Genomic DNA, 27,812 nt, shown 5'->3' on the forward strand with positions numbered 1-27,812 from the left:
ACGGCCCGTGTTGGGGGGGCCCGGCTGGGACTCGGCGTAGGAGCTGCGTTTGCACACGTCCCATTATATGGCCGCCCTGGGTAAAAAAGCGAGAACCAAAGTTCACGAACACGGATTTCAGGACGCTCGCAGGTTGTGATGTTGGGATCAAATACGATCTCCGGAATTAACTTTTTTATTGCTAGCTATCGCAGTGGAAAGATTGCAGCGAGAGGAAGCGTAAGAAATCTGTGGCGCTGTCGGCGACGGAAGGCGATGGTGTGAGTGGCGCTGGCCCTCGCTGGAAGCACGGCTGGCGAGTGCTCCTGCCCCGCTGCTGCTGAGCTGCTCAGAGGCAGCAATGTCCAAGTGCAGCAGCAGAGACAAAAGGTTCTCTGAGAAACCTGGATTCCAGTTTGGAGCCCCAGAAAGAGTTTACAGGCACCCCAGTTCCTGAGGGTTTGGGCTTCTTTATTCCCTCTGAACTGAGGAGGTCTTCTAGAGATCACGCACTGTGTTTTAAAAGTGACACTGTTGTTTCTTCTCTTGCAGTAGATTCAGAAAATTAAGAACCAAAAAAGCAAATCAAATGTGTTTGCACCAACTTTCACAAGAATGATGGTTTCTGTGAAGTAGGGATCGTAACAATGCAGTGTATCTTTTGTGAACAGGTGGAATCACTTTATCCTCGTCCTGGCTGGGTTGAATTAGATCCTGAAGTGCTGTGGTGTCAGTTTGTTGATGTAATAAAAGAGGCTGTACAAGGTAATAGCTCATAAAATTTGAGAACATAATTAAATTATTCATCAAAATTAGTTGTTAGTTAACTAGATAATAAGGTTATTTATATTTATTTTTAAAAGTACTGAAAATTCTGTACTGAGCATGGGTCTACAACATACTTTAAGGCCTATTCAATCATTATGTAAAATAGCAGCCTTCAATTACTTTTTTTTTCTTTCAGTGTGGCCAGATTAGGATTGAAGAAGAACCAGAAGCAGTGTGCATACTCGATTTACATGTCAGTGACAGTGCTTTGTTGCTCCAGCGTTTTGTATACTATCTCCTTCCCCAGCTTGTCTTCCTTCCTCCAGATACCTCTGTGTAGAGAGTAGACTTGTTTCCTCCTCTGATTCCCCATTGTTCTGCTCCTTTGTGTGTGCCAGGATGTGCTGAAAGCAAGATGCTGCCTAGTTGTGCTTGCTTGATAACAACCCGGTATTCCTGTTTTCCCCATTCAAACCACAAACAGTTCTTAGCATCCAATTTCTGTGTTATTGTTCTTTCCTATTTGTACTTTAGCCTAACGTTTCCTAGTACTCCACACACTAAAACACAAACACAACTCCCTTTTCTGCCAAAATTCTGATTGTTTGGGGTTTTTTTTTCCCCTTTTCTAGATTATCCTCTATCTGTGAATTTATTCTCCACAACTCCCACAGCTTTCCCACTGTACTAGTTCCAGCATTCTGCAATCCAGCATAGTTTGCCTTCTGTGCCACACTGATGCCAGGGACCTGTCAATTACACTCCAGCTCACTTTCTCACAGTGTCCCGGCCTCCTTGTCACGTGTCTGTGCATCGTCCTCTTTCTTTCAGTGCCTAAAGTTCCTCCTCTTCAGCCTCTCTTGCAGCCTGGTCTCCCACATGTTGCTCTGCCTCCACACCTGCCTCAAGCCAAAGCTGCTCTTGTCTGTTCCTTTGGAAGGCAGCTTAGGGAACAGGGAAAGTAACCATTACCAGGTGTAAGCTGCAGCTGATTATTTTGGGCTCTTTTTCTGTTTTCTCAGCTGCCACAAGTGTTCTATCAGAAGAGAACCAATGCTGCCTCAACCCCTAAAGATCTTACTGTCTTCTTCCACTTCCATTCTGTGGGGCAAATCAGGAAGCAAAATTTAGTTTTTAAAAGGGGAAGCTTTTATTATTGCCAAGCTACGCGAGCTTTAGGCAGGTCACTTTTAAGTGGTTGTGTAATTGAGTGTAAGCCCACACTGGTGTCAAAAGAAGCAGTCCCACACTTCTTTTTACAGGGTTGCTTCAAGTTCACAGCAGTTTCCTGAGTCAAATCACTGCGGTTGTTTCTGCCAGCAGAGCGTCACAAATATTTGTGCCAGCGCAAGAGAGGGTGTGGTACCAGGGACAGGAATGACTGTAGAAGCAGAAAGAAGGCATAGGAGCACTTCAGTTTACAGGGCTTGTGAAGCTAAAACATGATTCCAGCATGGGTGGATGAGCTGATGTGGTTCTGTACTACCAACTACCAGGTAGAAACTGCTTCTGGCTGCATGGTCCCACCCCTCTGTCACTGTGGTACTGGTTCAGCCCTTCCAAGGAAACAGCTTTAGCTGAAAAATATCCACTTTTGTCTTCTGTTTTGTTTCTCTTTAATGGAAGTTAGATGTGCTCACATAGGAGTCTAGAGAGCATGACAGCTGGCTGACACAGGGAAAGTGGTGAGAGCGTGCAGGTTGTGGAGATGGGGAGGAGTAAGACCTGCCACTCTAATCCACAGTGATCTGCAGACGTGCTGGTATGGCTTTGCCTTCAATTTAGACCTAGCTGCTACTGAAAAAGAAATGTTCTCGAGCCACTCACTCCCAGGTCCTCCTCCTCCTCTGTGCTCCCACTACCAGCAGCATTTGTGCAGACAGGTGGAGCAGGTAGCCTTGCAAAAGCACTGATTTAATTTCCAGTTAATTGAGGGCCTTAATACCACTGGCTGTGTGAACGCAAGGACCAGTATAAGGGAAGGTGCAGAGGCACATGTAGAGGTCTGCAGAGCAAGACATGCCCTTTCTGTATGAAACCCCTTCTGTAATTGTCACTCAGATTGTCAGTTGTAGAGTCTGCAGTATATACTTATGCAAATGAGTAACAAATTTGCACATGAAAGTTAACATATGAACGTGTATGAGCAGGACCTACTTAACCTGTGATTTGTTCAAGTGGTGGGATTGGGAGCCCTTCAGAGAAATAGTACTTTGGACAAAATAGGTCATCTATCATTGAAGTGGAATTTCTTCATGTATATTTTTCCACATAATTTTGCTTCTGGAAGCATGTATGGAGATATTTGGGAAGCTGAACAGAGCTGCTTTGAAAGTAGCTATAGACATATGTAATTATTTACAGTTACTTATATTAGAAAAAGTGTTCTGTAACAGTTAATTTGAAGGTAAGGTTTAACAGCAAAATTGATGTATACCCGAACGTACATTTTTATACTTCTGAATTTGAAATGTGCTTTATTGCACACAGTTTAAGCAAGTTTGTTCTTAAGAATTTTGAAAGACTGCTTAAGCAATATGGTATTTAAGGTGAGATGCGATTATTAAAGTGATGTAAAAAATCATGGCATATTGACATTAATCTCTTTACTGCCTACAGAATCAATCTAGTTTTGTTTCTTTATGGAATTTCTTTACATAAGTTTGTGAAGGTACTTCATCTGTTTGTGCTTTCATTCACATTCATCCATCTGAAATGCACGTTTTACTTGATTGTATAGGTATATGTAACCTACCTGCCTGTCTCTGGGATTGTTCAAGGAAAATATCAATGAGCCTTTCAGAAGCTGGAAGGATCAGTGTGCCACAACTGCTTTTGTAAAATACATGGGTTTATTTACCTGCTTTGGAATCAATTGTCCGACATGGAGTTCTCTCATATTTCTCTGTTCTAGCCACTTAGTTGGCCAGTCTGTAGAGATTCAGCATTCTCTTAAATTATTAATTTCCTAAGTATTCAATAGGTGTTATAGTTGTACTGGAAAAGTTGTATTTTTGTTTTTCTCTCCAATAAATGCTTTTTTTTGTGTGGTTTGGTTTTGGTTTTTAGCTGCAGGACTTCACATGAAGCAAATTGCTGGTCTTGGCATCTCAACACAGAGAGCGACTTTCATTACATGGCACAAGTATGTATATTGTGTGTTGTTTAAAGTGAACTCGTACTAATTTGTATTCGTAGACTGGGTGGAAGCAAGCTGTGGAAATGTTGAACTCAAGTCGAGTCACAATCTGAAAACAAGTGTCAGTCATTCATGTTTTCTTGTGTTTGTACAGCCGCACCTTACAGCAGTTCAGAACAGTTTATAAGTGTATGTCCTTTTTGTTTTGTTCTTCGTACTTTGGAAGAGATAAATACATATATATTTTTTAATTCTGGTGAGAAGCCTCACACTCAAAATGTCTATGTGCCTATTACTGATTCCTCAAATCCATCAGGAGGATATGCACTTATTTTAGGAATTGACCTAGTGTTAAGTGTCCTGATTGGAAATGGTGAATGATGTTGATTTTTTTGGGGGTGTTGTTTGTTTGGTAGTTTTAAATGGGAATGTTCAAATACTGTTTTTCAGGAGGACAGGGAAACCTTTTCATAATTTCATAAGTTGGCAAGACTTAAGAAGTGCTGAACATGTGAATTCCTGGAATAACTCCCTTCTGCTGAAGGTAAAACTGTGCAAAGCTAGATACTGCTTGGACATACTAGAACTGTTCCATTTTTATGACGAGTAAGGGCAATGTGTGCAATACTGGAAATGTCCTTTTAACATGTTAATATAACGTGCTGTGGCCTAAAAGCATAAGTGGAACAACTGAAGTTACTTTTCCTGTTAAGTTGACACTTACTAGCATACCCACAATAAGAAGTTAAATTCTTGTTTTTGCCACTGATTTATTTTGAGAATTAATGATAAATGATAAAATTTTGGTTAATCTAGTAAAACATGATTGAGCCTGTCTACTGTAGGAGAAATTATACTGGAATAACAGTATTTCACGCTATGAACTATGTCATGCGTTGTGCTCCTATAGGTGACCTGTGTTGGTAATGCAGAGCAGTCTCTATCAGTTTGCCAGCACAAGTCAATAAAACTTGATGCAGCTGCTCTTTCCTGTGGTGTTTGTTGTGGGAAGGCTATCTGTTGAAATCCTGTGTAAGGATCCTCTAACACAATTTTAGTTTTCTGAATGTAATCTCATGTCAGCAACTTCCATCTGTGTTGTCATCCTTTAAAGATAATCATAAACCTTTAAAGGGAGAGATTATAAATTAAGTAACTGTTTTCTTTTGAAACAGGTGATCCGTGTTATTTTTACAGTGCTTTATTTCTTGACTGGGAATGATCGATACTTGGTAGCAAGTTTTCTTACTTTTTCAACACAACAAACTTCTATGAAGTTATCATGGGTTTTTAAAAACATACATGAGGTAAGCTGGAAAGGGAAAAAAAATAGCTTTCTTAAGCTGTAACAATGGCTAGTGACTTAGGTTGGTTGTAACCTCTTCATTTTTGTTTGTTCTTTTCCTCAAAAGAACCAGAATGAAAGGCTTTTATCTGTGTTAATGTTCAGAGCCTCTCTACCTGAATGTCTATTCGTGTTTATATAACTTTTTCCTTTGATTCTGGAAATGTGTAGTAGTAAAAAGCTTTCTTCATTCATAAGCAGCAATCAGATCACCTCATTTCACTTTATATAATTATACAATTAGTAATTGTGCTTTGTTTTTAAGTTGTTTGCACTCTAGTTTTGCATGACAATTGTTTTTATTTTTGAATGACAGTCTTACCTTTCCACTCTGCATTATTCCACTATTTCAGGTTTCACAAATAATATACTGAACAATCAAATGCTACAATTTATTTTGCATTTTGTTGTCATGTGAATTGGAAAATACACATAAAATAAGTTGTGCTGGAATAATCTAATGGACTAATGAGCACTGAGCTATTTGTTGCTGTATTCTTTACTCTAATCCTTACTATTTTCCTTGTTTCTTCCTACTGTATTTATAACTTTAGTAATCTTATTTTCTATGTTAATTTTCAAGTTATTTCTGAACAAAAATTACTATCATCCGTTTTCTACCCTGTGTAAAGAATCTCAGAAATCTTTTGAGTTTTGTCTGGTATTTTCTGTCACAAACCTATTGAGAAGGCCAAATACAATTTTTTACTGGCATGTTTTGGTTGAACCAAATGAAAATGTGAGGTGTGAATTTGGAGGATTATAGAATTGAAGGTTATGCAGCTGCTGAGTTTTCAGTGTGAGATGAACGTTCTTCAACAATTTGTCAGGCACTGATACTTAGAATATGTGATTATCAAACTAAGAAGCTCAGAAATTCATGGCTCTTAATTACAGAGAATAATGTGTTGAGTCATGTTTTGAGTGAATTAGTTTGTATGTTCTTTTTATTAATTCTGTAGTTGTACACAGTATCAGTAGAAATTAGATAAAACATGAATTTTCCATTTTAAATGGTAAAAAAAATCCAAGGAAAAATAACATTTTGAACTCTTTACAGACATCATAAACCGGAAAACAGTGGTTCTGTCTTTATTGTTCTCAAGCACATATTTTAAAATATACTTATTTCTTCTATTGCTATTAATTTTTTATTTAAGTGCCGTATGCAGGACCTTGTTTTCTTTATTCACCAGTCCTTCAGCCACTGTTATAATTGTGACTGTAAAGTTTACCTTCTTAAGGCTCTGATGCCACTGCAGTAGATGATTAATTGTTTTTCTTTCCTTAGCAGCAACTGTAAGAAACTGTGCTTGTTCCCTGCTGGGAGCATGAACTGTAGAATAATAATTACTTATATATCTGACTCACCCTTTTTAAAAGAAAAATTGGCAATCAGACACTATCATTAACCACAAAGAAAATTAGAAAAGGAATCAGGAAATACGTTCATCTTTATTGTACCCAGTTGTAAATATTTTTTTTGTATGTATATTTGTTCCCAGGCTGAAGAAGCTGCCAAAAAAAATAACTGCTGCTTTGGAACAGTTGACACGTGGTTACTGTATAGATTGACTAAAGGTGAATGTTACAGTTCCTCCTAAATATTAAAAAAACATACTGGACTCTTAAGTAAGGATGTTCATGACTGTCATGGATATATCCTAGGATTCAAATACTTTTTTGACATTTTTTGCTTTTTTTATAATTGATTAATATTGTAATCTATGTACTGTTTAAAAAAAGTAATTTCTGAATTAATTATTCTTTGGGCCTACCTGGAAGGGTAGTCAGAAAGGGAAATAATTATTCAGTGCAGTCAACCAATTTAAGATTTAAGGAGGACTACCTGAACTAATTGTCCTTGATTGAAGAAGAGTACCTGTGAAAGTAAAAGAACAAGTAATTGTTACAAATGTGGAAGAATTACAAGTTTCTGTCCTGAGGACTAATGCCTGAGCAAATGGATAGATTATGACAGTGATGCAGTCAGTGTGGTACATGTTGTCAAAAGTACCTGCTCTCTCCTATCCAGTTTCTTGAGGGTAAAATAAGGTAATGAATATATACACATTTTAGTGAGTGGCAGGTAAGTTTGTTTGCTCGTTGTATCATTACGACTTTGCCTGTAGACACTCAGTTTGTATTTCATGGGAGCCACTGAGATATTTGAAGAAAAAGTATGTTTAAAGTGACTCTTAAATATCTGGATATCTGAAATCTTACTTTGTTCTTTGTTGGTTTTTTTTTATGGTAGGTTCTGTGTATGCTACAGATTACTCAAATGCCAGTGCTACAGGTGTTTTTGAACCCTTTATGGTATGTGCTGTTCCGAAAAAATGTTGTTGCTATTTATTGTGCTTCTGACAGAGTTGCTGACATTTTTACTTTTTCTGCATAATTTCAGAAATGTTGGAGCCCCACTTTGTGTAATTTACTTTCCATTCCAATGTCTGTGTATCCACCAGTGAAAGACACAAGGTAACTATGATGACATATTCAAAAGAATATGATAACTGTTAAATTAATAGCCTTTAGAGAAGTACTACATAATCTGCATAGACAAAGTAATGCATATATCTAAAACTTTATTTTTACTATCACTATTTCTTAAGGTGATAGTTTTAATGCTTTCTTTAAAATAAATTGGCAGCATTACCTTTCATATGTGATGCAGACCCAGGCCTTATATATCTAGATTTCATTTTAATAAAAAGGTCAGTTTAGTGTTGTGATGTTTCTTCATAACATTCGTTTTAAGCTTCAACTTTGGATCAACTGACTCTGAAATATTTGGGGTACCTATTCCAATAATGGCAGTGGTGAGTGAAAATGTTTTCTTACTTAAATCTGTATATTGGTACCTATATTCTTTTTATGTAGCTTTGATTTAATACTTGCTTGTTTAGTAGGGATTCTCTATTCCTTCTCTATGGCTTTACAGTAGAATTAGTTGTTGAATTTTTCTCCAAAAACTCAATTTATAACCTTAGGGGAAGGAGGAAAGAGGAACAGGAAGGGATTTCTAGAGGTTGAGGTCCATTAAGGTTAGATGACCAAATGATTAAGCTCTGAATGCAGGACTTAGCAGAGCTGGGTTCTGCTCTAAGCTCTGGTAAAGTGTCTCTAACTTAAAATCAGTTGTTGTAGATAAAGTGGTGCAATGGGGTCCATCCTGGCTTGGCTTCAGTAAGATTCTACACAAATGTAGAAATCTTTTATTTCTTTTTTCACTACAAATAAATGGAGAATAACATGTTCTTGCCTCAGTAGTTAGGATTTGGATAAGAAGAACGCATTATTTTTGTAAAGTGTTGACTTGCAGAAAAATCTGCTTGAATTGAGCTAAATGGAAAAAATGTCATCTAGCTAATGTGACTTTCTCCTGCTGTTTTTAAAGGATTGTAGGCTCAATTTATCTCTAAATTTACTGTTTCACCAAGGCACAAACATAAGCAAATACATTTAATAACCATAATCACTGCTGAAAAACTGACAAATAATTTGGTAGCAGGGAAAAAGGAAGGTAAGACCTCAGAAGTTGTACTTTCTTCTCCCTGGGATTGCAAATGCCCCATTTATCCTTGTCAAATACTAAACCATAAAATTATTTTTTTTTTGTTTCCATAACATATTTTTCAGTGTTGCAAGCAATATTACAGATGTTCACATTGTGTCCAAACCTGGTGTAATTTTATTCTAGTGATAAATCTGACTGGTGGGATGGCCTACAAATACTCAAGAAATTGTATGAGTCCCCTCTTAATGCTCAGCTCCTTTCTGAATGGTATTTATATTCAGGACTATGAAGTTTGTTCACTGATATTTTAAAATCCAGCAGCATTGTAGGTTGGTAGTTGGTAGCAAACTTGATGTATTGTTTTTGTTGGCACTGCAGGTAGCTGACCAGCAGTCAGCCATGTTTGGAGAATGCTGCTTTCACCCAGGAGATGTTAAACTGACAATGGGAACAGGTGGTTTCTGGAATGTGAACACTGGAGAGCATCTCTTTGCATCACGAAGTAAATTTTAGTTTTATAGTATTTCATGTTACTCAACAGCTGTCAAAGATGAGGGTACAAAGAGGGATAAAAGAGGGCTATGCTTTTCCTTTTGTCTTTAGCTGTAGAAGACCAGCTTAAAGTGTTTTCAGAACAGAAGACTGGAAATTTTTAATTAGAAATTTAGATCTCTTCTCCAGAAGAGAATTTAAGTGACATCACTAGTAATTATGTCTGCTACATGCAGCCCTCCTTTTTAATTTTTTTTTTCTTCGCTTGTTCTTCTTGATAGAAATATACAGTACAGGAATGGAGAAAAAGAGGGTAAGTCCTCTGGCTTCTCACATCAGAATGTTGCAGTGGATCACTGTAAGTTCCTCCTCTTGAGCCCTTATGCTTTGAAGGACCTGCAGTGAGATAATACAGGATTACCAATTACTAGTTTTCTTTTACAATACTAGAGTATTGTAAAACAAGACTAGAGTCCCCATTGTGCCTCTAGTATTTAAAACACTGTCATTCAGGACATTTTTGGTCTGTCAGGTTTGTTAATATTTGCCTGCACAGTCTCTCTCTGTTATATTTTGAAACAGTTACAAATTTTGGGAAACCTACAATTTAAAATGGGAGAGATGAGTCTGCAGAGGAGGACAGCACTGTGCTAAGGAGACTTTTACTAGCTAAAGTTTGGAAGAACTGTGGCCAATACAGGAGATGTGTCAGAACTGAGTAGCACAGACATTGAATTCCCTATGAATGCACGTGCTTTTTAGGCTAATTAATGAGGTCATTATGATGGTACTTTTACTTAGGAAATCGGATGTATGTAGACTGTGGAAATGTAATAGCAAAAACATACTGTAAGTTTTTTCCATTTTGTTTTCTTTTAAGAAATATTTGGCTGTTGTGATCTGATAGGAGTTGAAATCTTTAAGGCAATGCTGTGAAACTTTTACTGCTTTAGGCTCTTATTTATGTCAAAATTATTTTCTCTATATTCTTTGGCTGTTGTTATTAGGACAAGTTAAGTACCTAGCTTTCTCAGTGCCCTGGGCATGAAATGTAATGCGTTCAATCTTTAAATTTGACATAGGTATTTAAGACTGCAAGATGAATCCCTACAGCATCCTTTTGCAAGCTATTCATTAGCCGCTGTTCTAGTTTCTGATCTACATTTAGTTGCTATATATGACAGTTTAAAAAAAAAAGTTTCTTAAAGAACAGTACTTCTCACAATTCACAATTCAATGATGGAAACATGTTGTATAGATTTAGAATCCACTGCTCCAGCAGTTTCACAGTTCTTAGCAGCTGGTCACATGTCATGTTGATCCCTTCCGTAGAGGTAGTTTATCTTACGCTAGAGATTCTGGTGTGAGTATCTTTAGGAAGGCCACCCAATGGACTTGTCTGTCCCTAATTAGCTGTCCTTCTCTAGGAGTTTTGGTTCAATGAACTGTTTGATCTGGCTGCTTTGCAGCTTCACCTTTGTTAGAAAATAAAGATTGTAAGGGAGACCTACACCAGTGGTCTGGAGATACATATATAATTTTTTCCTTTGAAGAGACAAATACAAACTTTAATAAAAATAGGCACTGCTGCTTGTTTTCCCTTGTTTTGTTCTTTATATTGGGCAAGCATACAGGTAGAATGCTATAGTTAACTGACAGTAGCCTTTGCTAGGGACAAGATTGGGCAAATTGGGAAACTTGTTTTCTTTTTATGCTTTCTATGTGAGGAAGCATTGCATATTGAAAAAATAAAAAAGTATTGCTTTAATAATCTTCTACAAACAGAATCTATGTCTTAAGCTTGTGTTGCTTTTTTTTGTGTCTATGTCTGTTTTAGTATTTGTGCTTCCCATCTGAAAGCCCAGCCTTCATGTTTTATGTTTTGGGAAGTAAATTCTGACCTTTTCCAAACCATTGGGGAAAATTAGATGGATTGAAAACAAATAGGAAAATGTTGACAGATTTTTAAGTATATACAACCTCTTATAATTAAAAAAAAAAAAAAAAGTAAGTGCAGATAGCTCTTCTCTTCAGCTTAAAGAGGGTTTTTTGTAATTTTATAGTGATTTTTATTTTCAGATTAACTTTGGTTTAATGAACTGTTGTTCAAGTCTCTTGTAATTCCATGACTAAATTTTTAAACAATACGTTTAATCTCTATCAGTGACCTTTTTTTTAGCTTGCATTCTGCAAAGGAATTGAATAAAAACTACTCTTTTTTCAGTTGAGCTTATTGTGTATGTTTTTCTGGAATCATTTAATTTACCTAGATGTTTTGTTTTATTTCATGTAAAATAATTAAGATCTGTATCCACTGATTGGTTGGAAGATTGGGGAAGAAGTTGTTTACTTAACTGAAGGCTGCATGTCAGACATTGGTACTGCTATAAAATGGGCTCAGGATATAAGTAAGTAGTTCTTTTAATTTTATAGAGGGTAAAATACATTACTGCTTAAGAAACTGTTTCATGGGGTTATAGTTATGTTATTTAGCTTGGTTTTATTATCCATAATTGGAGTATCTACTCTACATATTTTGGACAGTGGAAAATGCAGAGTCTGTCATTAGTAGGTTCTCTGCTGAGTGTGTACTGCAGATAGTTTAGTTTGCACAATCATCTCCTCATCAGACTCTGCCTCTCAGACTCCCCTATGTGTGTAGGCTTTTATTTTCCTGAAGCATTTTTACTCCTCACTTACTTTCTCTTGAGCATGACAAACTTCTCAATACATTATTTTTTTTCTTTTAATCTGTGATCCAGACTTCAATAGAAATGGTGTAAAGGAGACCTGCCTGAAGTTAGTTGTATGCTGCTTTAGGGTATTTGGACTTTATTTTTTAGTTGAGGAGAAGCACAGAAATTGACTGCTGATTAAAATAGTATGATTGTAAATGCAATATTCCACAAACAGTTGCTGTAACACTTTTGAGACATCTCTAGCTGTACATCTCAGAATTAATAACAGGTTTGATTTATATGAATGTAACGTGAAGAACTTTATTTTTAAAAGTAACTGTGTTGTGTGTGTTGCTTCACATAGAAGTAATGTGCCTTTTGGCTGTGACCATTGTGTAATGAAAAGATTTGCCTTACAGTTTGCTAAAAGAGTAATACTAGCTCTATAGTGTTTGATGTTCAAAACCACCAGTTGTTTACAGGACAACTTTTCTGATTGTTCACATAAACTATTTACTTAGTTTACTTAGAAACTTAGTACACTTGTACTAGGATGCAAAAAAGGAATTATTGTCTCAAACTTTGGGCTCTCTGAGAAAGATTTTCCTGAAATGTAGCTTGCCACAGAGTTCCATATTTCTTGAAGTTGTGAACTTCTGGTGCATGTGTGCATATACATGTATATGCCCTTAAGGATTAAGCATGGTTGGTCCTCTGGTCTTCGTTGTTCAACATTTGACTGAGCCCAGAGGGTAACAGCAACTAGTCTTTTGAGGAAATTACTCAATTCAGTATGCCGTTCAGCACTGCACATACAAGTTTCAAGGGTACATATATAAGCTTACTACTTCCAATTCCATACTTAAAATAGAAACTTATCCATATGGAACTTACCCATACTTAAAGTGGATGTTATTGATACATGCAGAGCAATAGTATAAAGGATTTTTAGCTGGCCAGTAGTGAAATGGACATGACCTACATTTGTTACTCAGACAAAAATAGGGGAAGTTTTAGAGGAAGATTTTTTTTTAAAACAGGCATGCTGCTATAAACTCTCTAATAAGCAAGACCTTTATTTTCTGGAAATGTGATTGCAGAGGCAGAATTCAGAAACTTCTGTTAGCTTTACAAATAAAGAGAAGAGCAAAACTTTTGCTCTACAGAAGGAATTGGGCCAAAACACAAGGAAAGCTGCTGGCCTCAATAAGGATGGTGAGGCTCAGCATGGATGAAGATGACACATATAATAGAGGTAAAGGTTTGGAAATACGAATTTCTGCAGCAAGACAAACGTAATTTAGTAGGATTCTTTTAGTGGGAACAGATCAATTCTAAGAATTTTGAAAAAGTAGTATGTGGAATTTCAAGGTGAAGTCAAGCTTACTTAATTTTTTCAATTTCTGTCCTGACATAGAGGTACTATATATAGTTCAGTAATAGCAAATACAGCAAGAAGGAAAAGATGTGATTTAGGCTTATTAGTCTGGGCACAGCAGAATCTAAAATTTTCAAATTTATGAATGTTACAACGGTAAATTGAAACTCTTAATAAGTTACAAAGATGGGTTTTTCAAAGATGATTTGAGCTAGATTAAACAAATTTCTTTGATAGGAGAATTTACTTTTTAGACAAGACAAAACAATAGCTTTCATTTACGGGGGAGCTCTAGTCTTCTGTAAAACATGTTATGTGGCCACATAAGCACAGTATTAGTGAAAACTATAGAAGGTGAGTGTTAGTATGAGAATTGCACATGAGCGAAGAACAAGCTAAAGAGGGATATCTGTAGAGTTGTGAAAGGAGACATCCAGCTAGACAGACAATAAAAGTAGTGTCTATCAAAGAGATTATATTATGACCTACGTTATTTATGTTTATGTGTCAGTCACTTGTAAAAATATTCAGGGTGCTGATAAAATATAATGGGTATCAAGGACTTTCTCTGTAGTCATTTGGTGCTTGGGCTGACAAAAACATCATCTTTGGGGAAAAACATGTTTTATGTTTTGCACATCTAGGTTTTTGGTATACTTGGGGTGCCATTGTTAGCACATAATTCCCATTTATGTCTTACAGGATGTGAAGATTAAAAGGGTGTAGCATAACAGATGGGAGAGGATCCTTTTGAATTTAGTCTTCATCTGAATAGGATTTTTTTTTTTTAATGTGACTGATGGACATGAAGTACAGGAGAAGTGATTGTTTCACTTAGAATATGTAGTTCAAGAACATTACAAAAGGAAATATTCTAACTCTAGATTTTTGTCTCTTAGTATTATATAAAGAAATTGAAGTAAATAATAAAAGTGTATGATTATGCATCTTTACAGATCTTTTCACCAATGTAGATGAAACAGCAAAAATGGCACGGAGTATTGTTGATTCTCAAGGCGTTTGTTTTGTTCCAGGTTTTCAGGTAAAATTATTATTATTAATATAATAGAAAATATATTTTTAATAACCCAGTTAAAAACCAACTTTTACATGTTTAAATGTAGTAATCTACATCTTATCACAGTATTTATTCAGTACTGCTAAGATTCTTATTCTCTGTCCTTCACCACAACATACAAAGATCACCGTCATATCAGAATGCTAAAACTCCATCCCCCTTGAGAAAAACCCTGTGAAATAGGAAAATTCCTTCCATTTTGTAGATGGGAGATCTAGGGGACAGATCATTTAAGTGACTTGCCCACCGTAACTCAGGCAGTGCCTACAGAGACAGAAAACAATCCCATAACTTTTCTGCCTCATGCAGAGAGCCTTAATTGAGACAATACTTCTAAGCACTATTCTAAAATAATTCATTTTATTCTACCTTTTTTCAAGATGTAGGTTGAAATTCATCAGAGTACTTAAATGAACTTAAATCTATGCAAGTCCTGATGTTATGAAAAGCAAAGATAGTAATATTTAGACACTTCTTTGATATGCAGATTTTAATCTGAATTAGATTTTTCCCTTTAAAATAGGGTTTGTGCCTTGTTGTTGAGCACAATGTGCATAGTAAGGAGTTCCTGGCATTTGTTCTCCATTTTAGTCCCCTCTGTTTCCCAGTAGCTTGCTTTTATATTCCACTCTATTTGAGAAACTTCCTGCAGTGACTTGATCCCCTCCAGGTTGTTTCTACTTGCTTTACATCTATGCTAGGGACTTCTGTGTCTTCATGCCTATCTTTTACGCCTCTGATTCATGATCCCTCTTTAATTTTGTTACAAGTATGAGTTGCTGTCCCTGTGCAGAGGCAGCAACAGGGTGATACTGATGCTGCAGTTCAGTCAGGCATATTAGTCTAACTTGGAATTGATGGGAATTCCAGATAATACATTATATTAAATGGCAAATTGTGATGGCTGTGGAGCTGACGTGCTGCCTGGTCAGCTACAGAGCAGTTGTTTCCAGTAAGGGTTTGACAGATGGTAATAATAGTTTGTAATTTGTCACCACAAAATATGACAGAGCTGCAAGTCAGAGCTATTGGACAAACCTTTGTACAGAATGCAAATAACAGATTTTGCTAATGTAGCCGTTGCCAGCTTAGGGAATATGCAGAGCCCCAACACTTTTTCCTCTAGTTTTTCATCACTTTCCTAAGCAACATGAGATAATCAGACTAAAAGCACACTTTCAGCAGCACTTTCTGCATTGTGGGCTTCTCAACATGAAAATATCCATGTCTGTACAAAGCTTTATTTTTCTGATGAGTGTTGCTGTCCAGGAGAAACTCTGTGGTGTAGCCCTGGTCACCAAGTCGTTATTTGCAGTATTAGCGTTACAAACCATATGGGACAGATGGACCAGGCAAGATGAAGGGAAAGCTGTTGCTGTGCTCTGGGAGTTGAGTAATGTCTGCCATCAGCTGGTTCTGTGATGTATAGACAACTGATGTTTGAATCTGTCAGGTGTTCAAAAGTTACTGTGTTACTCAAACAAAGAAAAACTGTTAAGATGAAAACATTATTCTTTTTTTGCTCAGAAGTCACCACCTTCTCTTAGAAGTCTTAGATAGTAATTTGTTAGTTAAAATACATACATTTTAGAGCTACTTGAAATGTTTTTGACAGCTTATCTCTCTGTGTGGGTCCAAGAGTTCTTTAGGGCTTTTTTGATCTTCATTGATCTACTGTACTGACTTTGATTATTCCCAGGACTAGTATTGTTTCTAAAGAAACTTAACATCTTTAACCTTAGTTTTTGCGAAAGTCGTGTGTGGAAATGGAACAAGGCGAAGAAAAATTTTCATTTCTTCTGCAGGTAGCCAAGCCACCTTCTCTCAAACAGCTGACCTAATAATTATATTTATTTTTAGGGATATAAAGCTTGATTATGCTGAGATGCTTCAGTTTAGCATTTACTGTGAGTAATTGTGCTGTGAATAAGCAAATGTTGAGCCATGTCAAATTTCAATATTTGTAGACAGGAATCCTGAAGTAGACAAATGTTAATCTGAATTATTTTTCAGCCTTTAATTCTATTAATATTCAAGCTCTAGAGACGTTGGTAAAACTTCTTTTTTGATTGGCTGGTTTTTGTTTTGCTTTGTGGGTTTGTCTCCTCCTTGCTTTCTTGACACTCTACAGAAGGAACTCCAGCTAGCTTCTTAGTAAACATTGAGTAAGCCTCTTTTTTCCTAATTCTAGTAGTAGTAACAGCAAGCAACTTTATTGGCATGCATGCACTATTATGTTTTCCTTTTTTTAATGATTGATTCTTTCAAGATACTCACCCTTATGTAGAATATGAGTCTATGTTTTTTAGTTTATTATATATATACTTATATATACTCATATATAAGAATATATGAGTATCTGTAAACTTGGAAGCCATGAATCTTTTATTATGCTACTGGGCTGGACAAGTGGTTCTATTCATAGAATGAGAAGGGTACTTGTCTATGGAAGAAAAGAGGTTTTTGTTTTTTGTTTTTTGGTTTTTTTTTACTGTAATGCAAAAGTTTCTTCTGTTTAGGAACTTTTGCAAAATGCTAGTTTTCCTTTTGGCTGCATGTACCTATACTTTTTTTTTTAACATAAGTTAGCGTTTTCTATCTGTGTATATATTTTATAAGCATGAAATTCAAAACTCCTGGTAAGTGTTATCATAACTGATATTTAGCACAATACAACTGGAAAGGATTGTTTCCATTTAAAAATGACTGTCTACAGTGAAAATAAGATTTAACATTGTCACAAACCAGATATGGACCAGCAAACTAATATTTTGTGATTAAGTTCACTGGAGGGGTGAAGAGGAGATTCGTGAATCAATCCTCCAGTTCTGCAAAAAAAAGACAACTTAGTGACCATTAGAATTTTAGTTGGACTGTGTTTATCAGTATCACTGAGAGAACAAGCTGCAGTATGAAATAATAAAAAGTATTACCATCCTTTTCAGTGTTACTTTTAAAAGCCAGTTCATCTTTCAGCAGTTCAAGAACGTTAAAAAAAAAAGTGTATGTGAAATCTTGATGGAGAACAGCAATATCAATGTGCCCTGTCCTTGACACTTAAAGTGTACCACTGTATATCTTTTAAAGAGAAATCTTACAGATAAGTGTTATTTAGTATGTCAGATTTGGAAGAAGTCACTTAAACCTTTTTCCTGTGGAAAGAAGCTATTTAAACTGTTCACTGAGTTAGCTAAAATAATACTATATACATCTTACATATTGTTTTCAATTTTCTCCTTTCACTATGCTGCCTGTAATTGTCGTAAGTCATTTTTTTTGTCTTCCTATTTCACTTCTTTCTCAAAAGCCTACAAATACAATTCACTGAACTCATGGTGAAATCTTTTCTGCAGGTTTCTGTGAATGACCCATATTTATGTGCCTCTTTCACGGGGCTGAAACCTTCCACTACCAGAAACCATCTTGTACGAGCGATATTGGAATCTGTAGCTTTCAGGTACTGCTTACTTAATTATCTTGCTTATATTTTCTTATGTTTGTTTTTATTTTGATCAGCAGTGTTAAATGGATACATGGATTTCTGCGGTTTGTAAAAATTTAAATTGTAGTAATCCATTACTGCTACATCGAAAAGGAGCTTTAGCTGCTTTCCTTTTTTTTCTTTAATGCTTTACAAATAAACTCATGTCTTTATTAGTTCAGAGTTTTTGTTATTAAGTAACCATGTAGGGATTCTTAAATTACATTGTTTTCTTCATGTTCTAAAAATCTTTTCTGTTTAAAGTTTGTCCTTACTCTCCTGACAGTGTTCTGTCAGAAGCTGTAGCCCACTCCAGCTGTGTTTAAAGTATCCCTGAAGCTGGAAGCTTTATACTAGCTCTTTGGCTAACGCTTTAAATTTGGGTGTTTTGTAAAACACAATAATAGGCATCTTAAACATCTTCAACGATGTGAATGGACAACAACTTCCAGATCTAAGTGTCAAGGTTAAAGGTATTCCTGCTAGTCACTGATGATAATCACATCAGTAGCTCACTGTGGAACAGATTGATTCTGCTTGCAAACCCACCCAGCATGCCTCAAACTCAAGCTGAATGTGGTTTGAGCCTGGCTTACACTGTGCTGTAGCCAGTTAGGGAACACTCATATGATTCCTTCCATCTAGTCACCAGCTCTGGTTTGGGCGTAATAACCTCCTGCAAAGAGGCAAAAAGCATGTGTAGAGGAAGGTTAAATTCTGAATTGCTGCAACTGTTTCTAGTACTATTTTTTCTGTGCTGTAAGAGAAACATGAGATGCAGTAATTCCTGAACTGAAGCATGGGTCTTTTGAAAAACAGTGATGTTAAGAATCTCATCTCATTCAAATACCTAACTAGAAAAGGGTAGATATCCTTTGTGTTTCATTTTCTCCCATTAAATGAAATTGTTTCAGAACAAGTCAAACTTATAGCCTTCAGGTGTTCCCTTTGAAGAACAAAAACATAAAATCTGATTAAACACTCTCTCAGCCTACTTTCCTCACTCTAAACCACTTGTTACATCAACAGTTGCATCTTGTCTGTAGAAACCTGTCAGTAGCTTCAGGTGGCAAAAATGTACATTGTGCAGTAACTTGCTATAGAATGGGCTGTGATTTAGCCATACTCGTGCCTTTTTAATGATGTATAACAAAGACCGGTTTCAGTCTTTTTTTTTTTAATTTATTTATTTTAATTTATGCATTCTGGAAACTTTTTAGCTACTGCAGCAGTTCTAACACGACTGAGGCATTTTTTGCCTTGTATTTTATTTTCTGACTATGTAGATACTGGAAACACTTAATGGAATATATAATACTTAATGCAACTAAATATTTTTTTAAAGAAACAAACAGCTTTATGATATCATTGTGAAGAAGGTACGCATTCCTCTTCAAACTATTCGGTAAGTTCTGTATAACTTTTAAATTTTATATATAGGAGTTTGATTTTAAATAGGTATGAACTTTATTATCCATTTTATCTTACTGTAAAAATTCTGCTGCTGAAAAACAGATTATTACCAGGTCAAATGTTAATGTAATTTAAGTGGCAGTAGAGTCTACCTACAGAAGGGCTGGTTCTTAATTTAACTATTAGCATTGGTGATTGTCAGTAGGTGAGTAATAAATTACTCTAATTATTTAAAAAAAAAAAAAGGCAAACTCATGTTTTCAGGTAGCACTAAAGTGCATATAGCAGTGTGTACCACAAAGGTCATGCTACGCTTTATTATCGTTCTTTCATACTGAAATTTTTTGTGCTTAGTCTGTCGCAGATTGAATATTTTTTGAAAATGTCAGTTAAAACTGAATGTCCATGAGGGAAAGGGGAAGAATACTTTTTACAATTCGGTTGTTAAGACATTGGTTTTGCTTTGGTCTTTGAAGAAACAAATCAAACTCAATGAGGTAACCATGATCCCTAGAATATGCTTTTCACAACGTCTTCATAAAATTTAGCCGAATTATGCGTTGCTGGAAAACTATGTTGCACCTTTCGGTAGGTACGTGGTTTGGACACACCAGTTGTCTTAGAGCCTCAAGCCCTCTCATGCTAAGAAACCTCTCCAAAATTTCTCCTTCTGGCAGCCAGGGGTCACCGTGATACCACGGCCAAGAACAGAGAGGAGGTGTCCCTCTTGCGGCTTTTTTCCTGATACCCATGCAAAGGAAGAAGTGACTGACTGGCAGGCATGTAAACAGTTGAGAAATCAGAATTTTGAGTAGCGGAAGGAAGGTGAAAGTTGAAGTTGAGAGGAGGTAAAAGTTTGTCTTCCATCATGTACTGGGACAGAGTAGGCAAAGATGAAAGAACACCCAGGCTCGGGGTTTTAATGAAGAGGAAAAGATCAAAAGTACTAGAATTTTTGATTCCTTAAGAAGTTGGGTTTTTTTCATAGAAAATTGTGTCCAAAATTTGAGAAGTCATATTACTGCAAACTGAAAAATGGGAAGTTTGGAAGTACTGCCTTGGGAACATTAGCATTCTGATCCCATGTACATTGTAATGTAAACTTTAAATTGTATGATCATGTTCTGTTTTATTCATTAATAGAAAATTGCTGTTTCATATGATGATTATAATAGTTAACTATAATCAGTAGTGATTCAGCTTGTGGATTAAACATTAGGAGATAGACTTAATAGCTTTTTCAGTAGGGTTGTAAACTGCTCTCCCATCCTTTAGTGTCTGTCCATTACCTTTGGGTTTTTTGTTGTCATCTTTATCCCATAAATATGCTCATTCTCTTTTTAGCTATTGTCCTGTATCCCTCCTTTCTTCCCAGTCTCTGGTTCCTACAAGCTCATACAAAGTCATTGTTTTCATGAGTCCTCTACATTCCTACTACTTCTCTTTGCTTGTCTCAACATCATCAAGTAAAGCACAGAGAAAGAACCTTCAGTTTTATTCCTCGTGTCCTGTGTGGTAGCAGTCTTCAACAGCCTTTACAAGGATGATTCTGCTGGTCCCTGGATTCCTGGAATGTCACCTATTTACTTGTGTGAAATAGCACATCCCTAGCCAAATGGCCTGTATGAACTTTGAGCTAGAAGGTGTACTGTACAGTTTGAATCTTCAAAGTATCTAGCAGCAAAATTTAGCTAAATGTAAAATGAGTATTTGGGAAATTTTCTTTCTTTTTTTCCCCTTGTAACTTGAATCGAAGAGATGTCTTGTTTGTACAGAAGAAGGAAAATGCATGTCAACACTTTCTATAGTTAGGGATCTGGGAGTCCTGGTGGACAGCAGGATGACCATGAGCCAGCACTGTGCCCTTGTGGCCAGGAAGGCCAACGGCATCCTGGGGTGCATTAGAAGGGGTGTGGTTAGTAGGTCAAGAGAGGTTCTCCTCCCCCTCTACTCTGCCCTGGTGAGGCCGCATCTGGAATATTGTGTCCAGTTCTGGGCCCCACAGTTCAAGAAGGACAGGGAACTGCTTGAGAGAGTCCAGCGCAGAGCCACAAAGATGATTAAGGGAGTGGAGCATCTCCCTTCTGAGGAAAGGCTGAGGGAGCTGGGGCTCTTTAGCTTGGAAAAAAGGAGACTGAGGGGAGACCTAATTAATGTTTACAAATATGTTAAGGGCAAATGTCATGAGGATGGAGCCAGACTCTTCTCAGTGATGCCCAACGATAGGACAAGGGGCAGTGGGTGTAAGCTGGAACACAGGAGGTTCCGCTTAAACTTGAGAAAAAACTTCTTTACAGTGAGGGTTACAGAGCCCTGGAACAGGCTGCCCTGGAAGGTTGTGGAGTCTCCTTCTCTGGAGACATTCAAGCCCCGCCTGGACGCCTTCCTGTGTAAAATTGTTTAGGTTCCTGCTCTGGCAGGGGGACTGGACTAGATGATCTTTCGAGGTCCCTTCCAATCCCCAACATTCTGTGATTCTGTGATTCTGTGATAGTATCAAACAGTAGATGTCTTTACTGCACCACATTTGATAGAACAGCAGGTCCATACCTGTCTAGTATTGGAGTCCAACAGCAAAACAAACCAATCTATGACAATACCAAGATTGCTTTTTGTTACATTTATTTTTTGTTTGCCAAGAGTGATTAATTTGCACCACTCAGATAATTAAAGATCTGCATTGATAAGTTCTAGTTTTCTCCATTAAAAGAGTTTCTGACATGATGCAATTAGGAAAATAGGGAGATGGAAGCCTCATTCTTGTTTTCCTCATAAAAAGAAGCAACTGTGAAGGCATTTTAGCTAAGGAGTACAAAGATTTGGTAGTCATTAAAAAAGTACTTTCCAGATCTGAGAACACTTGAAAGGGTTTGTTTAATGTAATGGTTTTGACTATTGTCATGTTGTAGTGATAACTACGTAAAGGTTCTGTTACAAACCCTAACATTTCAACCAGGATGATGTATAGTTTCAGAAGACAGAGCTTTCGGTAATACGTCTGTCCTGTGTCCCGATCTGTCTACCATTCCTCCCTCAGTTTAGAGACATTGGTTTGGTTTTTTCTAGGCACTTTGTGCTGGCATCTAAATTTGCCCATAAAATGGAAATGCATTTGTGCATGAGTGACAGGAGGATTTATGCACAGGTGTGAAACCCCAGAAGTTGTTTTCTGAAATGTTAGCAATAAGCATTTGAACTAAACACTTTCGTTTTGTTTTGTTTTTACTTTTTCTTCCCCTCTCCCTATAGAGCTGATGGAGGTGTCAGTAATAATAGTTTTGTCATGCAGATGACTTCAGATTTAATTAACAAGAGAATAGAAAAACCTGCAAATGCAGACATGTCTAGTCTTGGTGCAGCTTTTCTAGCAGGCCTTGCTTCAGGTATGTACCCATTTAAAGAGGTTTTGCTTTTCCCTTCATAATGCATGTTTGTATAAATAAGGAAAAAAAAATCAGAAAAAAACCCAGTGCATAACTTCAAATAATTGCAAAAACTCCACAAACTTTAGCTATTTTTATGGGAATACGGGGTAAGTAGAGTATATGTTTCTCTGTATAGTGCTTTGTACCCAGGTACTTGTATTTGATGGACCAAAGAAACAGGTGATAACGTCATATGTAAACCAAATCAAGGATCTTAATTGTATTTCTAACACAATGTCCCAATTTGCTGAGCAGTTGTACACTTGTTTAGTTTTACATAAATGGATGGTGACAGTGAGTTTAATGTGAAAAGTATCTGCATATATGTTTGTAAGATTCATTTACATTTAGAAGGATATACTACTGGAGAAGAAAGAGGCAAACCTTATCTTTGCCACCTCCCTCTTTCTTGACCTGGACACTGCATCCTTTCCCATATTGGCGCTGCCTGGAGCTGTGCTCAGTGGGGATGGTTCATGTAACAAGGAAGGTGTCATTCCTACAGAAGCTGTGTCCTGTCGTCTGTGAACTGAGTCTTTATTCTTTAAGGTTTTCACAGAAATAAACACAATAAATTATTAACAGGAAAAAAAATCCCGCTCTACTCATGCAGAATTGTTTTATATAATTAACCAGACTTAAAACTACGAACTGTCCATGTTTTTGCTTGATATCCACCTACAAAATATATTTCCACTAACTTCATTACATTGCTTTGCTATATAAATAACACAACTGGAAGATAAAAACTGTATGCTCAGGTAAGACTTACTCAGCAATTAAAACTGTAAGAAAGCTGCAGCCCTTGACAGACAAGAATGATTCAATAACCTCAATTAATCTGAGTACATAACTCCAGCTGTTTTCTGCCATTTGTGCAATTTTAAGACAGTAGGAAAGCCACTAGTGCTAAGTCTTTGTTTCTGTGGCCCTTCTTCATTGAGAGGGACCTGCAGCAGAAAGCACAGTGTGGATGAAACCTAAGAGGACGTCAGTGTACCAAAGCTGTTCCTTGGAAACCGTCCCAGTTAAGCAGATGTGCTGTTGTCAGGATTCCAAACAAGTGGATGCTATTGGAAAGGAGTTTCACATGTTAAAAATATGCTTCCCTCCGAGAAAGTTGTTGGTTGAGTAAAGAAAAGCTGTCATGATTTCTTACTGTGTTTCTGCTTTGGTTCTCTTAGAAATAAATTAAAACAACTCAAAAATAACATACTTCCAGTTGAGCTTGAGAATGAGCTTTCTGTTTATAGGATTTTGGACTGACAAAGAACAACTAAAGAAGCTGAGGCGAATAGAAGCCGTTTTTGAGCCCCAGAAGGACTTGGAAGAATACAAACCTGCTATGGATACCTGGTTACAAGCAATGAAATGTTCCCTGTACTGGTAGAAATTGGCATTTTAATTATAGAAGAATTAAAATGTTTAATATTTATAAAATCTTTACATTAACATGACAGTAAAAACCACAACTGAAATTTGTTATATGTTATTATACAGTACTTCAGTTACCCCCCTGCTGCTAGATTACTTGCCACACCGGAATGAACCTTCACAGCATCCCTACGACAGCTGTAGTCCAGCTGCAGCACTCGTGTCCCTTCAGTGACCTCCTTTGGGTGGCCCAGCTGCTTGAATCCTGCCATGTACTAGAGATGGGGAGTTTTCCTATGATGGGTTTTCTACTGAGGAACTTGCCCCCCCTTCAGATCTTTAAAATCTTTGGTATGTTAATCATCAAGGAAGGTTAAAAGGCACATATACTTTCCTAGGCATTTCTAAGAAATGTAAAATGATTGTTGGAGGGTGGGTTGTGATGAACTTGATTGTGTAGAAAGATATTTCCTTAGTAGTAGCCTTTCATCACCTTGTGGTTGTCTCTTTAAGGAAGCATTTGACCCAGCTCTGTGATGACATTTTTGTGCACTAAATTAAGATGAAATGTAAAAGCAAATAGGCTTTCAGTACTCCATTAAAAAAAAAAAAAAAAAAATCAGGATTTTTGTAGCTCATGGTTCTTATCTAGCTTGTAGTTCATTTAAAAAAAATTAAATAATTATAAAACCCAAAAGCTGTTATTATCACATGAATAATAAAAATACATTAAAAGTACTTACAGGTATGCTATCTAACTTGTAAAATTCTGTAACATTAGTATTTTCAAGCCCATTGTTAAATCCTATTATTATTAGCTAAGAGTGTCAAAAGTCTATTTTTGAAGCTATGAATTACTTTTATATTTTTTAAACAAATAAATGATGATTAAAGAAATGTGCAGTTAGTTATTCCTACGTAGTTCTTTGTCACTTATCTTAAATTATTATAATTTTCTTAGGAGTTTGTGTCAATTAGTTTCAAAAATGTAAAATTATTAAACATTTTCATTTCAGAATATCATCCAATTCAAGCTCTGGGTGATTGTGTTCCACAGACACTGGAGACAAGAAATGTTTATAGATTTAACATCATGGAAGAGGGCTGAAAAACTGTAATTTACTTTTTCTTGTGCTGAAACATGGAAGGTCAAATCATACACCACTCCCTCAGTTTCTTTCACAGTCATCTACCTGGAGTTGGAACATCTACTCTAGCTGTGTTCTTCTTCAAACTAGATCTCATTTGCCTGTCACCCTTAGCTTAATGTACCTTTTTTTTATTCTTCTGTTACTTTCTGTCCTTCAACCTATGCTACATCTTGGAACATCTTTTTTTTTTTTTCTTCCTCTGGGTATCCTTCAAGTTGTAGAGACCATTCTCTCCTGAACCTGCTTTAATGGGAATCCTGAACTGAAATCCAGAAACAGGTCTGCTCATTTCTAGTAGTACGGCAGACTATATGATCTATATGGTTGATAACTTTATAGATACTACTGTTTTGTTTTTTTTTTTTCTTCTTGTACCATAAAATATGGCTGTTCAGGTGCCAAGACTCTTAATATAAAGTCCATTGATGAGGTTCCTTCCACTCCTCCTGCTGTAAGGTAAGAACTGTAGTTACAGAATATGTGGAACTCTTGCTTTGCTTCAGCACCACCCTCACTGCTAAAGAAAATGCTTTTTGGCAATAAGGTTCTATTAGGCCAAACAGAAGAGCTTTCTGTCTGGCATTTTGAGCAGAAGTTTGTGCCTCCGTTGCTGGTATTCTGCATTTTGTTCTCACTAAAGTTTAGTTTCATCAAAGTCTGCCTAGAGATAATGTCTGCCTGTTAACCTCTTGATGGAAGCTCCTTGACTTAGGTTCACTTAATTAATAGTTTTGTGGTTTTGCTGGGCTTGGTTACTGTTCCCACATCATTCCCAGATGGAGCTCTAATGGGAGTTGAATCTGGATCTGTTTGAATTGCTTTGCTGAAGGTAACTCAGCTAGCTGTGTGCCTTATACTGCACCTTGACGCGGTGGTGGTTTTCATCCTGGCCATAGCACAGCTAGAAAGATAAAGACACTGTATAGTCCTCTTGCTCTAGATCATGTCCTAGCAGGCCTATTCTGGATAACTCTTTACCACTGTGACTTTAACTTGAAGCAGAAAATTTAACCTGTTTTCCTTTCACTAGGCTCAGATCTACAGGAGATAAACCTGACTGCAAATTAAGAATGCGAAAAGGCCTTGGTATATTCACCTGTTGAGCCTTTCAAATGATCTGTGAGGTTGTGTGTTCAGTTGTGGAGAGGTTCAAAGTAGTCTCTGCAACAAATGGGAGGTGTCTTTAAGTCTACCAAGATGGAGTAGCCTTTGGAGGTTAGAGCATCTGCCACAGCTTGTGATGCATAGTTGCCCAAAGACTGAACAGACACCTTGAAGAAATTTGGTTACTGAACTCTAAGCCTCTTTTGCTTATCTGTTGCAAGAAAAATTGATTTTCTCTTCCCAGGAAATTTTTAATGTGCTGATGTCTTAAAGTGGTACCTGTTAATTGATAATGAATTTTAAATGAGCTTTAAGCAATTAGATATACTTTTACAGGCACTTTGCTGTCTCAATTTTTGCTACTCAGAAGAGCATTAAGACCATCATAGAACCTCACTCATACTTTTATTTAAAATATGACAGCCTTTATTGCTGCCCTTTTAATTTACATTTAGGTTTTTGTATCAGGTGGTTTTCATCAGTTTGAAAAGTATATGCAATTTTACATTTGCTGTCAGCTGAGTTTGATAGCAAAGGTAACTAAAACAATTACAAATATTAACTAGGTTTGTAGTTTTATCATTTTAAGAGATAACACCATGTTGAGATGGTAAATGTTTTACTCGGGACTGGGTAGTAATGCACCTCCTCTGGCACATGAAGATTGGAAAGTCAGTTCAGAGATGTGTTAATGATCTCTGGGCATCCTGCCTTCACAGATGCACATAGTGCTGTTGGTAGATAAATTCATCTCAATTTAGGACTTTTATCATTCATAACAATACATAGTCCTATTATATACATGGGGACTACATGGCATGAGAAATCCCTCTAATGTTGGAGGGATATCAATACTATTGGATTAATTATTGCACGTCAGGAGAAAGGCAGATAAAATAGTCTTCAGATGACTGAAAATACTGAGCAGACATCGTGTGAGTTTTCTTACATAAATAAGAATCATCAGCTATGTTTAAAATTTCACTGTAATGAACTTGCCAAGATTTTTGAGCACTGTTTTCTTTCAAGCAGTGTTTTCTTCTCTCCTATAACAGCTAATTTTATGTAAAATTAATTCAGTTCCTCTCATCTGTTTTTGACAAGAGCATTTATACTTGCTTTCCTGTCAGAAGAAAGTAAAAAAGGAAAATGCTGAGTTGCTGTTTCAGCCTGATAGCTGCTTTTTGGTGTAATCTCTGTAGCAAGATCCTTCAACAAGTCCCACTATTTCCAGGAGCAGGGCACAGCACAGAGGCTCGCCACTTGAACAGCAGCCTTGTGGAAAAAGGTAAGAACCACTTACTGGCAGTCAGTGGGACAGAGAATAGAGGGAGTCTTGTGGTCTTAATAGTCCCAGCCAAAAACTACAGACACAAGTCTTGATCCCTCTTAAAACAAACCAGTACCACAGGTTGTCAGGGAATATGGTAGTCCTCTGACCCAGAAGTTGGGCAGTGTTTTAGTTGAAGGTTTGATAGGGGGTTCAG

The 27,812-nt window shown here is 36.8% G+C and overlaps 1 protein-coding gene across 1 annotated transcript; it reads left to right on the forward strand.

The window, feature by feature from the left end:
- Positions 1-626: 626 nt before the first annotated feature.
- GK5 (glycerol kinase 5) lies at positions 627-24,099 on the forward strand. Its single transcript, XM_029086092.1, has 16 exons — positions 627-744; positions 3,817-3,892; positions 4,337-4,430; positions 5,062-5,193; positions 6,737-6,812; positions 7,489-7,550; positions 7,639-7,712; positions 7,993-8,053; positions 9,130-9,253; positions 9,554-9,556; positions 11,547-11,651; positions 14,256-14,341; positions 17,731-17,834; positions 19,204-19,263; positions 22,521-22,654; positions 23,950-24,099. The coding sequence occupies exons 1-16, from the start codon at positions 627-629 to the stop codon at positions 24,084-24,086; spliced, it is 1,446 nt and encodes a 481-aa protein (XP_028941925.1). The 3' UTR covers positions 24,087-24,099.
- Positions 24,100-27,812: the final 3,713 nt, after the last annotated feature.

The sequence above is a fragment of the Antrostomus carolinensis genome, unplaced genomic scaffold, assembly GCF_000700745.2.
Source record: "Antrostomus carolinensis isolate BGI_N321 unplaced genomic scaffold, ASM70074v2 scaffold5407, whole genome shotgun sequence".
In the NCBI taxonomy this organism is placed as follows: Eukaryota; Metazoa; Chordata; class Aves; order Caprimulgiformes; family Caprimulgidae; genus Antrostomus; species Antrostomus carolinensis.

Bases quoted from the DNA above. Each gene is read 5' to 3' on its own strand.
- GK5 (XM_029086092.1), top strand. From the start codon at position 627: ATGCAGTGTATCTTTTGTGAACAGGTGGAATCACTTTATCCTCGTCCT. The intron at 4,431-5,061 runs GTAAAACTGTGC...CTTTTGAAACAG, and splicing joins ATAACTCCCTTCTGCTGAAG to GTGATCCGTGTTATTTTTAC. The intron at 19,264-22,520 runs GTAAGTTCTGTA...CTCTCCCTATAG, and splicing joins ATTCCTCTTCAAACTATTCG to AGCTGATGGAGGTGTCAGTA.